This window comes from Mus caroli, chromosome 13, assembly GCF_900094665.2.
Source record: "Mus caroli chromosome 13, CAROLI_EIJ_v1.1, whole genome shotgun sequence".
NCBI classification, from domain to species: domain Eukaryota; kingdom Metazoa; phylum Chordata; class Mammalia; order Rodentia; family Muridae; genus Mus; species Mus caroli.
This window is the reverse complement of record NC_034582.1, coordinates 58,563,536-58,577,019: the sequence shown is the minus strand read 5'-3', so window position 1 is coordinate 58,577,019 and position 13,484 is coordinate 58,563,536. Positions and strand designations below refer to the sequence as shown.

At 44.6% G+C, this 13,484-nt stretch overlaps 1 protein-coding gene across 12 annotated transcripts in view; it reads right to left on the bottom strand.

Moving 5' to 3' along the window:
• Positions 1-13,484, bottom strand: part of Aopep (aminopeptidase O (putative)) — a 317,543-nt gene that overhangs the window by 58,270 nt on the left and 245,789 nt on the right. For 11 of the 12 annotated variants that reach the window (XR_003834640.1, XR_003834638.1, XR_003834639.1 and 8 more), the window contains 2 exons: positions 4,069-4,137; positions 3,894-3,968 (listed from right to left, as the gene is read on the bottom strand). Coding sequence is in view for 9 of the 12 variants with exons in the window: in XM_029468263.1 (XP_029324123.1) it covers positions 3,894-3,968; positions 4,069-4,137 (144 nt within the window). In the remaining 3 variants the exon portion in view is untranslated. Of the gene's footprint in view, positions 1-3,426; positions 3,501-3,893; positions 3,969-4,068; positions 4,138-13,484 lie in introns of all 12 variants that reach the window. The other variant, XM_021179926.2, reaches the window with a different exon arrangement.

Below are 13,484 nucleotides of genomic sequence, written 5' to 3'. Positions count from 1 at the left end.
CACACACACACACACACACACACACACACACACACACACACACACGGCAGAAGTGTAGCAAGTGCACACTGCGTCTCAAAGGAGTAAAGAGCATGTAGACCTCCTTGAATTCACAGACTTAAAAGTCATCAGGCATTATTACCCCAACAGAGATTACCACTGCTTTTGTGGCTCCAAGTCAAGTGTGTAATAAGAAAGGTATTGTTAAAACAGATTAAATTGCTCCAAACTTTAGCCTTTTATCAGAACGAGAAGAGACAGAGCTGACTACTTGCCGCTGTTGGCCATGAATAGCTTGGGCCCATGTGCCTCACTCTCCTGTTCAGTCTTTATATTTAACCTGGACACATCACTATGAGTTTCAGAAAATTGTAAGCTCCAAATTGTGGCAGAAGTCAACAGTGTCGGCTCTCGGTGACACTATGACTCACAAAGGCTGGTTCACCACCCTCTGGACCTTTGCTTCAGATACATCAGACACAGAGGATGCCTTGTGAGTCACCCCAGTGGCTGGAAAGCCAGCCTATGAATACTTCTGATCTCAGCATGCACACAGAGGCTAAAATGGAAATGGCAAAGGGGGTTTTCTCTAAGTTATTAAATGTGCAGTAACCAAGAAGTCGGAGTCTTTTGAATCTTACAGTAGAGTTTTCTTTAAACTCCAAGTGCATTGTCTTTAAAATATACCATTGCATAATGTGCTATTGTGTTATATATTTTAGTTCTTAGAATAATGAAGTTATCTAAACTCTATTTTCATGTACATACCTTAAAATATTAATTCTTACTGTATAACAGTGATACACAATTTATGTTTAAAAGTTAATGTGTTCTTCCAAAGTCAATAATAGATCATGTAGCAAAAGCTATTACTGTTAACACAAGCACACTTGCGCACACACGCGCGCACGCGTGCACACACACACACACACACACACACACACACACTCTTCTCACTGTTGGAATCACAGCTTAGCCAGCCCCACAGAGCTAGCCCAGGACTGTAGTCTGCGTGCTATGCACATTCTCGGTTTTTTGTAGCCAAATTTACTCAGACTAAATAACAAGCATTTGAAGTAACAGAGAAAGGAAGAACATCAGAGTGGGTGAGAAACATTCCAGGAGCAGTAGAGAGGACACGGGCTTGAGGTAATCTGGTTATAGCCACGGCAGAGATAGGAAGCTAGGACAACATGGAAACGGATGTCAAGGGATATCCTGTGGAGATGCAAAAGGGAGAATGAAGAATGATGGTCCTTCAGATGGGTACATAAAGTCCTTAAAGATGGCTTCCTGATAACAGGAATGGCCAGAGAGAGACAGGACATGAGGCCAGAGCAGTCGGGAAAACACTCCAGTCACTCACAGGGTGAGGTGGCAAAGTCACTCAACTTGTTCCGTTTGCTTCTTCACAGCTCAGACTTCACAGGCAGACTGCACTGCTTTTCTGGCTCAAACTCTCAGCTAATATTTCAAGCTCCATCAGACTATGCCCACCATTTAGTGCCTGAGACGATTTCTTTAAGGGGAAAACAAAATGTTTCCCATAAAATGGCATTCTTTCCACACAGCTCAGAGCCTGGCCTGCTGCCTGCCGTGGCTGTTTTCCTTTCTCAAGTTATCCCGACAGTTCTGTTTTTACCAGGCAGTAAGAGCCGCCTCCACCCATGGAAGGAAAACGTTGCAGTCCTTGCATAGTTAGTACCGGCCACTTAGCCGAAGTCACTGGGATCTAGTCCACAGACCATTCGGCCAGATCCACCTAGTCAAGTCCAGTTTGGTCTGATCTGGGTTGACTTCTGAGAGCCTCAAGTAGGGGACATTTGAGGAATGGAGGACATGGAGAGAGGACATCTGGTCATCAGGGGAGAGGGCAAGGACAAAGAAGACAAAGGGGCAGACAACAGCTAGGTCTAGAACATGCATGCCTGACATGGACACTCTTATTGGTCTTGCTAGACCAGTGAACACAGACACATGCACAGTGGGGCACAGAAAGGACATGTGTTAACTTGCTTGTGGCCCAGCAGACATTTCAAATTTTGTTTTCCTTTTTATTTTATTTTGAGACAGATCTCTTTACACAGCCCTGGCTGTCCTGAAACTATGCAGACTAGACTAGCCTTAAACTCACGCCTTTGCCTCTTGAGTGCTGGGTATTAAGGTACAAGCCCGGCTCAGCAACTTATCAGAATCAACAGTGAGCGACCTACTTCAAGGCCCCCCAGCAACAGGATCAAGTCCTAGCACCAGACTTGGCTTGAATGCTCACCTCAGTGATCCCCTAGGTCCTGTGCCTTTCAGGTTACACTCTAATGCCCTTGGGTCACAGATCTGACTGTTCACCTGGCCCTGCACAGTGCCTGCCTTCCTTGTCAGACACTTCTCCCAGGTGTGACAGGTAAAGTGCCTGTTGGGCTGGCCTGGGAAAAAGAAGTGGGGATACCACACAAACACATATCTCTGGGCACACCAGATGTCCTTGCACTCCTAGAAGGGAAGGCCATCCAATTCAGCTTCAAGTTCTTTAAAACCACTACCCACATTGTCTAGGAAGAAAGTCAGAGGCGGCTTTTCCAGTGGGCCTATCTGGGCACAATGAAGGGATGGTTGGGGGAGAGCTGCCACTGTACTAGAAGATGGAGGCCTCCATTGTTTTTGCCTCCCCAATTCTTAGAGACAGTTACCGCTTCAGATTTTGGTAGTGGAAATACCAAGCACTCGATAATGCCTCCTCCTATTTCATATGTGGCTGATCTTATTTCTTGCTTAATAATTATACCTACAAACATTTGTTCAAGTGCTAGGCATACCATGTTTTCATTCTTTAGCTATTTTATGATCTCATTCATTAGTCATAAACCTCTTAAAGCCACCTAAATTGTGAGAGAACAATCACAACCTGCCATAGCATCTGAGGTACGACTCCAAAGCCCTAAGTTTAAGAGTTGGTTTCTTAGCACTGTTAACTTAGTTGACACACACAGCTTGCTCTTTACAAGGCTGGGAGGGGAAGCACTTCTCACATAATTTGAGCCCCTTGCATGTCCCCAGCAATATGCCTAGCTCATTCTTTTGCCTGGTCTCTTCTGAGTGGCCCCAAGTGCCCTCAAGTGCATACTGAAACTTCACATCACCATTACCGTGAGCTCTGTGCATGTTCTCAGACGCTCAATGCCCATACTAAGGCAACACAGGAGCTGGTAGCATAGTTATCAGCAAGGATTTGGCTTCAGAGCCCAGTGATTCATCATCTATCCCAGCAGCAGAACAACACACCGCTATTTTAGTCCCTTAGTGCAATAACTACCTTCCTGCCCGCCCAACTGCAAAAGTATATTTAAGCAAAATTGACAAAACCAAAACATGTCATTAACATTTGCCCCCTTTTCAGTAAGTAAGAAAAAGGGCTAATGGGCTACTCACCTGATTTCAAATTATCACAAGTTTCAACCCCATGCATTCACAACAGGAAGCAGCGAGCAAGGTCTACAAAGTAACTATTAAAATTCCAAATTCAGGAGGAAAAATGCTGAGCAAAAAGGAAAATTGGTCCTGGCGTGTCTGAAGCTGCCCACTTCTCACACTGCCGGTCTCCAGTTCCCACAGGATTCCTGATAGGGGTTGGCTGTGTGGGCCCATGTGCCGATGCCTGCCTGTGGATGTCTGCCTGGAAGCTTTCCTTTCTCGAGGCACCTCTGCAGTGTACGGAGCACGTGACAGGCCCCCCCATCCGGGTCAAGGTGGACCCCGCTGTTTATCTGTTTCCCACACAAGTAAAGCTTTCTTGCTGGAAAGCACAAACTCCCCAAACGCTGTTCTAGCGGAGACTGAATCTTGGGCTCAGCAGCACACAGGAGCTCCTCCCAGCAGCACCCTCCAGGGCCTCCTACCTTTTCAAAGGCGGCTTCTCGCTTCCCTCGTTTGCGTTTTCGGGGTCTGCGGTTGACTCGAATCCATTTCGCCACCTGAAGTCAAAACCCAACAGCATTTCAAGCAGGCCGAGGTACGGGGGTCCGCCTCACCTGAGCAGCCGGCGCTGCTGCCACCTCTGCCCGCTGTACTTACCTCGGAGCCTACTTGCTGTGCGAGCCTACTAGGCGAGCAGTCCTCGGCCTTGGGCTCCTCCTGCAGCGCCTGTGGGGAGAACAAGTCAAGTTCACCGAGCCCAGCGCCACAAGCGCGACACCTCGGCGGGGGCGGGCGGGCGAGCAGGCGGGCCCGCGGGCCGGCGGGCGCGGGCGGGGCGGGGCCTGCCTTAAAGGTGTAGGCTCCCAGGTCCTGGCTGTTATTGTTCTCGGAAAGCACCCTCTGCCTTAACCTGTGCCCCGACGCGCCTCGCCCCACAGATCCACCCAACCACCCACCCATCCATCTATCCATCCATCCATGCATTCATCCATCTACCCACGAACACAACACGCCCCCGGGTCTAGACAGAGGCTCGGGTTACGGAATGGAGGGACCCTGAGCTCAGGATTCCGAGGGAAAGTAAGTTTTCTGTCAGCACCACCAAGGTGGCAGGTGACCTAGGGAGTCCAGTGTTCACGTGTCACCAAGCACCTGGAAGGGGGACCCTCCTGTTCCACAGTTAAGGATGGACTCGCCCCATGTACCTCTGTCCCTCTGTGCCAGCCAGGCCTGAGGAGAGGCTGACTCTGCTGCCCTTTAACTTTATCACATTTCTTAAAAAAAAAAAAAAAAAAGTCTGCCGGGTCCTCTTTATTGCTACTCCATCCTTCTTTCAAGATCAAAAGGTTTAGATCAAAGGCAAGATCAAACTCCGGCCTTTAAATAGAAGCAACTTCGCCATGGAGTACTTTACACAAAGAGGAGCTGCTTAATGAGACATCAGAATGGAAAACTTTATTGTACCCTCCATTCCCAAGCACAGCCAGACCCTCGTGTGGCCACTAAAGATGGCTATGTCCTAAAATAGACAACAGGCCTGCTTGTGTAGGGGATTCTTAGCAGTGTTTGTATTTCCAGAAATGTAAACCAAACAAAAACAACAAAACTCTAGAATGTAAGTGGATGCAGTCAGTTCTGTACCTCACTATCCAGGTACAAAAATGCATGTTCATTTGCTAAGTATCTTACGTATATTAAGCGGTCTTACATACAGGTACAACCATCACATCCAACTTTACCCTGCTTTAAGGGGAATGCATAGAAATATGTAATGCTTTGGAAAGCAGGGAAGCACACACACATAAATAGGTAAAAATTATCAACAACATGCAGAAATCTACTTAATTTTAAAGAGAAAGATAACTTTGAACTATTGAAGCTTCCTGCTACTCACAATTCCAGAATCAATCAATATACATCCACCCTGGCAGACACTGCCTTTGATCATTAATTTTTCCCCTTGGGTGTTTACCACCCTTAGGAACACTAACATAAGGAGTCCAACGCCAAGAGTTTGTTATTAGTAAGAAAGGTAACTATTGCGAATTAAGTTGTACACAGACATTTATAAGAACTTGTTATAGCTGGATAGAATTTAAAGCATTGAAAGGCTTCCCCCCGTCTGCCCCCCCCCTTGGTCCTACAATTTTCATTTCATTGTAATCTCAAATCACACGTGTATGTGAAACTGTTCTCAAATCCACAACCCCCACAGAGCCACTGGTAATATCTTAGGAACCAAAATCTAGAGCTCTGGCCCTCATCAACAGCCCCTTTCAGCCCTGCCCAGCACTGGGAGTGCACAGGGACACTGACTTAGACTGAGTGGTCCCCTAATGTGTTCCCTTGCCCCACAGTCCTTTCTATAGAGAAGCCATGAGAGTCTTTCCAAAGGAAATTACAATCCCATCCCTTTGCTTTACTGGAAACACATGGCCTGCCCCTGGCTTCTACCTATGTATCATGTCTGAAAGGTTTCTCCTCACTATCCAGCTCAAAATCCAATATTCTCCAGTATTCTAAAAGCACCCTGCTTGTATCATCTTTTGCCAACTCTATCACTGAGGCCTCATTATTAGAGCAGGGTTAAGTTTCAGATCTTGAAAGCACGTATCTCACACCATTGCATATTTTATAAAATGCACTTGCACTTTGCATTTCGTATGTCTGAAGAGCCAGTGTTAAACTGAAATCAAACCCTCATCTTATATTAGGCTTACTCAGTACGGCACAATTTTTATGGCTATTAATTTTTAATCTACCATGTGGGTATGTATGTGGGGCGAAGTATGTGTTGTGTGTGTGTGTGTGTGTGTACACATGCATGTCATGTGTGTAGAGACAGAAGATAATATGCAAGTCAGGTCTCTCCTACCTCGTGGGATATGAGATAAAGTTTAGGCTGTCAGCTTTGCAGCAATCACCTTCAACCTGCGAAGCCATCTTGCCACCTTGCTATTTATTTTTATTATTTTTTTATTATTAACTGATTAAATATATATATATCCCTGATGATACTTTAAGCTCCTGGAATGGCACTATCCTGTTTGTTTGTTTTTCTTGATTTTTGTCTAGACATTAAAACATGGCCTAACACATAACAGATATTCAATATCTTAACAGTGAAGGGGAGCTAGAGAGGGAGTTCAGTGGATGAAAGCCCCTGCTCCTAAGCTGATGACCTTAGTTCAGTCCTCAGGGTCTACATGGTGGAAGGAGAGGAGCAACGATACACTCCTTCCATGGCACTTGTCTGGCACACACTCATACAGTAATAAATAAATAAATGTAATAAAATTTTATTTAAATTAAATACAAGTAGACAGGGACAGAGGAACACACAGTATCCAGTTTAAGGGTGGCTTAATCTCATAATGATTATGTCTCTAATTAACTCCACTTTCTCTAACTGCTGGAATATCACCATTTGTGAAAAACACAGACTTTTACATTTGAAGAAAACAAAGAGGGACACATTTCTAAAATGACTTAAAAAACAAAAATTAAAAATAAAAGGTCCCTATATACCACTAATTCAAATTACATCTTGGCGCTGAGGGCTGAATTTAACCCAGAATGAAGGATGTAACACTAGAAAAATTAATGTTCTTATTGTTCAACACAACCTGAATAAATTTCTCTGGTGTTTACTTAAATCCTTTCTTGCTTATGAGTTATCACAAATGTCAGTACACTATGGAGAAACCTTTAAACACATTGTGCAGTCAGGGACAGATAGTCTAGCATACTCCAGAGTGACAAATGTACTCTCAAGATATCCTTTAAAAACGGACTGTTTTATGTTTGAATTATATCTCTTTAAATGCCTCAGCTAGTTGACAGGCATGTTTGGAAAGGAAGTTTTTCTAAGAAACTTTTTGTCAAAGCAGTTCATAACAGTCAAAGAAAAATTCAGAGCCTAAGGAAATGCCATTGCTTTTAAACAAAAGCCCTGCTAAATACAGAAACTGGAGCTTATTTTCACAGAGAAAGTATTTTTTGGTTTTCTCTTTCAATCTTTTTTTTTTTTTTTAGTGGAAGAGGAAGTTATTCTCTCACGGGAAAAGGGTCCTGATGCCAATCTCCTACTGATAGGGTGGGTGCTCTCTTCCTGCTTCTATTTGGTGAACGAAGCATAACACAGAAGAATGAGGAGGAGAGTCCACAGGAAGCCCTGTAGGGCAAACATAGGGAGCCCTTTAATTATTCCAGCAGACAGCAAATTATGCTCCCCTGGGCAAAGGCAAGGGAGAACCATCTGTAGAGAGAAGCCAAGGACTTTGGCTCCCAAGGGGTCTAAGGGCTCTGTTACTAACCTATGCCAGGCTTATAGCATCAGCACTGGAGAGACTGTTGCAGGATTGTGAGTTCTAGGGCAGTCTGAGCAACAGAATAAAACAAAACAAAACAGCAGGACAGCGGGTGTCTGCAGGGTCTGCAGATATAGTTACCTATAGACAAAGCAACAGGAACAAGTCAGAATTAAAACTGACCCTGACCGAGTGTTATAGCTTTAAATTTTGACTGAATGTAACACACCTTTGTTTTCTCTGAGTTTAGAAGAAAGCATACTGTTATTGTCTTCTTCATCGGTGCTATGATGGAGGCCTTAGTTTCTTTCTGAGGGAGATTTCAGCCCTGTCGGGTGGATATAATCCTGCAGCCCAATTTTCAGGACAGAAGTATGGATCACACCGGGTGGGCTACGGCAGGCTTAGCTCCCTGCCCAGATTGATGTTTTCCTGTTTGTAAATGCTGCCCTGACCTCATCAATGCTACCCAGAATGCTCTGCTGAGCCCAGGCTAGTGGACAGTGTGTAAGATGCTGCTGTCCGCTTCTCCTGTACTTTAGCACTAAGGGCTGAGCCTGGGCACATGGACCCTAGCCAAGGGCTCCTCTACTGGACTGTGCTCTTTGCTGTAAGCTCATGATCCTCGCTAAGGAGCTGAGGGAGGCTAATGGTGCTGTGCTAACAACAACAACCAAAAAAAAAAAAAACCAACACAAAACAAAACAATCACACCTACCACAAGCTCACGCCCATTTCCCATTTCCCAGACTATGGATGATGAAACTTCTCCCGGGGAGGGGTGGGGGATGTGGCTGAGTTCATGCTTGGGTCCAGTCAGACCTCTATAAAGCTGGCCCTGTGAAGGACTCCATCTTCCTGTGCACTAGGCATGACCTCTTACCATGTAGATCTGCTGAGATGACATCCACCTTTGGGGGGGGGGGGGAGCAAGAGAAAAGGCCCTATAAATCCACTGCTATGCTGACAGGGACCTGGCTCTTTCTTCCCTCACTCAGTTTTACTTCTCTCTGGTACCAATGTCAGGAATGGTCAGATAAAGGCACCTCGTTTCTTGTCATCCTTCTCATGACATGGAGTTTTGGGGTCCTCCTTAGCCAGGACAGGAACTCAGGGACAGTTTGCTGGATATTAACTAAGCTCCTTGCCCATCTTCCTGCCAAGTTCTACCATTCTGTTTTGGAAGCTGCCTTAACTCCATTTTGAGCAGGAGAGGTCTGAATAAATAAAAGTATTGGGTTTTACTTTCTTTCCACTTTAATTTGCATTTCTCCTTGGTGAGCTGGAAAATGTCATGTTTCCAGCATTTCTCTGCATTAATACAACACTTGGAAGTTACATGTGAATGCTAAAGCCATATGGTTATGTTCATTATGAAGTTCAGAGAAAATACTAAGAAACAACAACAGTAAAGATAATACCGCATATGTACCACAGAGGTGTCATAAGAATGTTGACCATAGGGCTAGAGAGACAAGTCAGTGCTTAAGAACACTGACTACTCTTCCAGAGGTTCTGAGTTCATTCCCAGCACCCACATGGTTGTTTATGACCATCTATAAAGGGATCTGATGCCCTCTTCTGGCATGCAGGTGTACATGCAGCTGAGCACTCATCCATTCAAGAAGGAGGAAGAGGAGGAGGAGGAAAAGAAGGAAGGAAGGAAAGAGAGAGAAGAGAAGAGGCAAGGCGAGGCGAGGAAAGGCGAGGCGAGGCGAGGAGAGGAGAGGAGAGAAGAAAATGTTGACCAGTTTAATGATATCAAGGCCAGAGGAAAGGTGTTCTGAAGTGCCAGCTATCAGAGATCTCAAGAACCTTGTAACTGGTAGAAAACCAGAACAGCTCACTATCAACAGAAGCAGTTTACACAGCACTAGACACTTAAGCTGCTCTGCCTATGCCTCTTGGGGTCACTGCTTAAGAATGGAGACAATGGGTCTTAGGTAATTTCAGTGCCTTTATCACTTCATATAACCTGGCCCTTAAGTTCTGAATGGAACATCCACTGTGACCATGTCCCTTTAAAACTCTTGTTTATTTTATGGATATGATTAATCCCAGGTCAAATTACAGACCACAAAATGTAACCCAACCCCATAACATCTGCTATAAGAGACATTATCATATATTCTTCACCATAAGTATGGCTGTAGTTTTTTTGTTTTTTTTGTTTTTTAGTGTATGGATGTGTGTGTGCAGATGTGCATGCATGTGTGCACGTCAACATTGAGGCAATAGGTCAATCCTGGGTGCTGTCCCTTGAGAACTATTCACTTTAGTTTCTGAAACAGGGTCTCTCATTGGGCTGAAGCTTGACAAGGTGGCCACAGTCTGGCTGCCTTGCCTCCCCCTGGTCTTTGTTATACCTGTTCTGTGGATCAAATTCAGGTCATCACACTTGCATGGCAGACATTTTATTGAGTGTGTCATCTCCCCAGCCCCTGATTGTAATTCTTCATGTGACCTTGACATTTACTCATAGACACGATAACCTTAAAGGGTCATCACAGGCGAAATACTAAATCACATACAGGGGCTTTCCATCTGCAGTTCCTACCTCTAAATCCTCTTTGAGAATCACCATGTATGTGTCTCACAATGTGTGTGTGTGTGTGTGTGTGTGTGTGTGTGTGTGTGTATGTGTGTGGTGTGAGGGGATGTGTTGATATGAAGTGAGTGTTGGGGTAAGGGTGTTACAAATCTTAACATTTCGGGCTCTCTATGATTTGTGCCTCAGAGTCATCTTAATGTCCTCTTTTTCAGTAATTTCAATGTGCTAACAGTGCTGAGAAACACTAATTTGGGTGTTTTTAATGATGTCCTATATGTAATAGCTACCAAAAAATTATAGATATTTAGGAGGCATCTAACTTTGAAGGCCAATAACACAGAGGGTATTGTGCTCTATGACAGCAAGTTTCCATGGGCAGAAAGAAGGGAGACATGGCGATGAAGAGGATGGACTGTTGGGCTGACACAGGGAGCATTTCCCATCACTTGTATTTAGGAATAAACTAAGGACATGAATAAACAAACCTACAAAAAGACTTAAACAATATAGGATTTCAATGGCCCTCCCATGAAGAAGCAAGGAATACCCTTGAGATTCATAGTTAATACAATTCTGGGTCTTGCACAAAGACCTTAACACGTGTCTTCGGGGGGCTGGGGGGTGCTGGTTTAGTGTTGGCCTAGAGCACTGTCTACAGAAGGCATCACTTCCCATGGTCTGATTACAGATCTAGCCTAGAATCAGGGAGGAGGCCTATTCCAGTGGAGAAGACCCTTTGCTATGTACAAAGGGATTGCTTCATTCAAGAGTAGCCATGCTGGCTGACTTCCTTAAGTTGTGGGTAGCCTGCTCAGGCCAAATGGGTTCCCTTGATTAGAAAACACACACACACACACACACCCTCATGCATGCATGCTGGGAGAATTAATGACAAACATCTCCCCAAAGGCACAAACACACATATATTGTCTGATGGTATTTTACTAGCTGGAAAGCCAGCAGCACATGTGGATACTTTCCCTTCATTTCATGGGGTGGGATTTGGCATGGCATGGTATGGTGTGCAGAAGTGTGTGCATGTGTCTGTGCCGCTGCCCCATGTGCCAAGGTGTGCAGAAGTGTGTGTGTGTGAGTGGATGTGCCACTGCCCCATGTGCCTGTGAAGGAAGGGCTGTATAAGAAGTCTATGACCCCAGAAAATCTATTCTTTTATAAAATTTCCCACTCAGAAGAGATTGCTGGTCATCGGGCCTTTAAAAGGAACTTAAATAACTTGCAATTTACAAACAGAAGACTGTGCCTGAATCATCTCTATTAGCAAGCATTATAAAAATCTCTCCTTCACACACACAGAGGAAAGTAAAGTCTACCACCTTGGAGGGTTGCTAACTCTAATACAAATAATTATGATAGAAAGCCAGTTTCCAGGGTGTTTGTTCACCAAACAGTTAGCTCCATAGAAGGAGGTGCCCTGGGAAAACAAGGGGAAGGGCCTGTGCTGATTGGTTATTAATCCATTTCTTCTTCCTGGGACGTTCCTCCAGTCGTGGATTAAATCAATGTTTAATGCTCCCCAGGCCCAGCTGTGTCCATATTAGGAAAGCCAGAGCTCACATCTCTCCAGGGTAAAAAGGACCTGCCCTTCCTTGCTCTGCTTCCACCAACCGTGTGTGGAGGTGGGAGTGTGGATGCTGGGGAATGTGAACTTGATCCCACACTGATCAGCCAAGCAGCACACCCTCATTGTTCTTTAGATACCAAACATAGCTTCTCTCTAGAAGAGATCAACCCAGGCACTCGACACACAGCATAGCTTTTGTGCTCAGCAGTCAGACAAGAAAAAGCTCTACAGGACATTAAAGCTTTGCATCATGGATACCCCTAAGAGACCAAGTGCAAGAGACAATTTATACTTCTATACCTCAGACGATAAGACTAACAGACTCCTAGGACCCTCCCACTTCTCTGAGTTGCCCACAGAATCCAAGGCCTCATACATACTAGGTGAATAAGTGGTCAACAAGCTCCACATTGTCCATTGCTTTCCTAGTTATGAGTTTTAACCTATTATACAACTGCTGTGGTTTGTTTTAGCTTTGCTTATCTTCTTTGCCTTGCTGTCTGAGGTTAAAGGTCATCAGAAAATGGGCTAGTGCAGCCAGCTAGCTGTCACTGTTTTCTGTGATATCCTGTGAATCTGGCCTCACTGTCTTGGGTCAACGCCCAGGTGTAATGGGGAAGGTGCCCCTGAAAACTGAGACCAAGATACCCTCTCTCCACTTCTCAGAGCCTGTGAGAGTCACACACTTTACTGAGGGTGAAGTGAGATGATGCATGAAGCAGGCACAACAGTAATCTTTAATTCCTCCACAGACTCCACCCCCACCTTTTTTCTGAAGACAAAAGCCTATCTGGTAGTTTGAACCAAAGTAAACTTTCAAAGGTCTCACAAATAACTGGGTTGTGACATCATAATAGAAACGCCTGTTCTGACAACCACAGGAACTCAGTGTCCTTGGATGGAGCCAGGAGAGATGTGGCCCATCTGAGCTACTACAAACAAGCACCTGTCCCTTCCAATGACAAGTGGAAGAGAAGAGGAAGCAGGTCCCCCTTATTACTAAGTAGAATCAATAATTCTATTAGTAGCCCCTTCTCATACAAAACAATAGGCAATCTCTTGTTACAGGAATAAGGAAAACAAAGCAAGACGTGGTGGTCACACCTGTAATCTCAGCATTTGGAACATGGAGTCAAGAGGATCAAGAGTCCAAGGCCACCCTAGGATGCATGGTAATACTGTGTCAAAACAAACAAAGAAACTGACCATATAGTGGCATGTTGACACTCCTTTGAATGAATCAGCGCAATTAAGTCTCAGTTGTGGAAGTGTTGCAAACCCAAAGCACTAATTAACAGGGGCTTCCAAGTTAGATGGACTCATTAGTCACCTCATCTATAAAATGGGTGCAACAATGTTGATCTTACAGACTTCTGAGTAGACATACATCAGTATCATGTGTGATGCTCCTAACAGAGTCTCTCCCATATAACAGCTGCTTTCATCTTGAATTTTCTAATATATAAAATGGGACAGAGGAAAGAATTAAATTACATTAAAAACAATTACAGTTCTTAGGGCTGGAAAAGAAGGCTCGATGGGTAAAACCCTTTGTTTAAAAGCATGAGGACCTGAATGTGGATCTCATAAACTCATTAACAGGACAGAACAAAACAAGAACCCCCCCCCC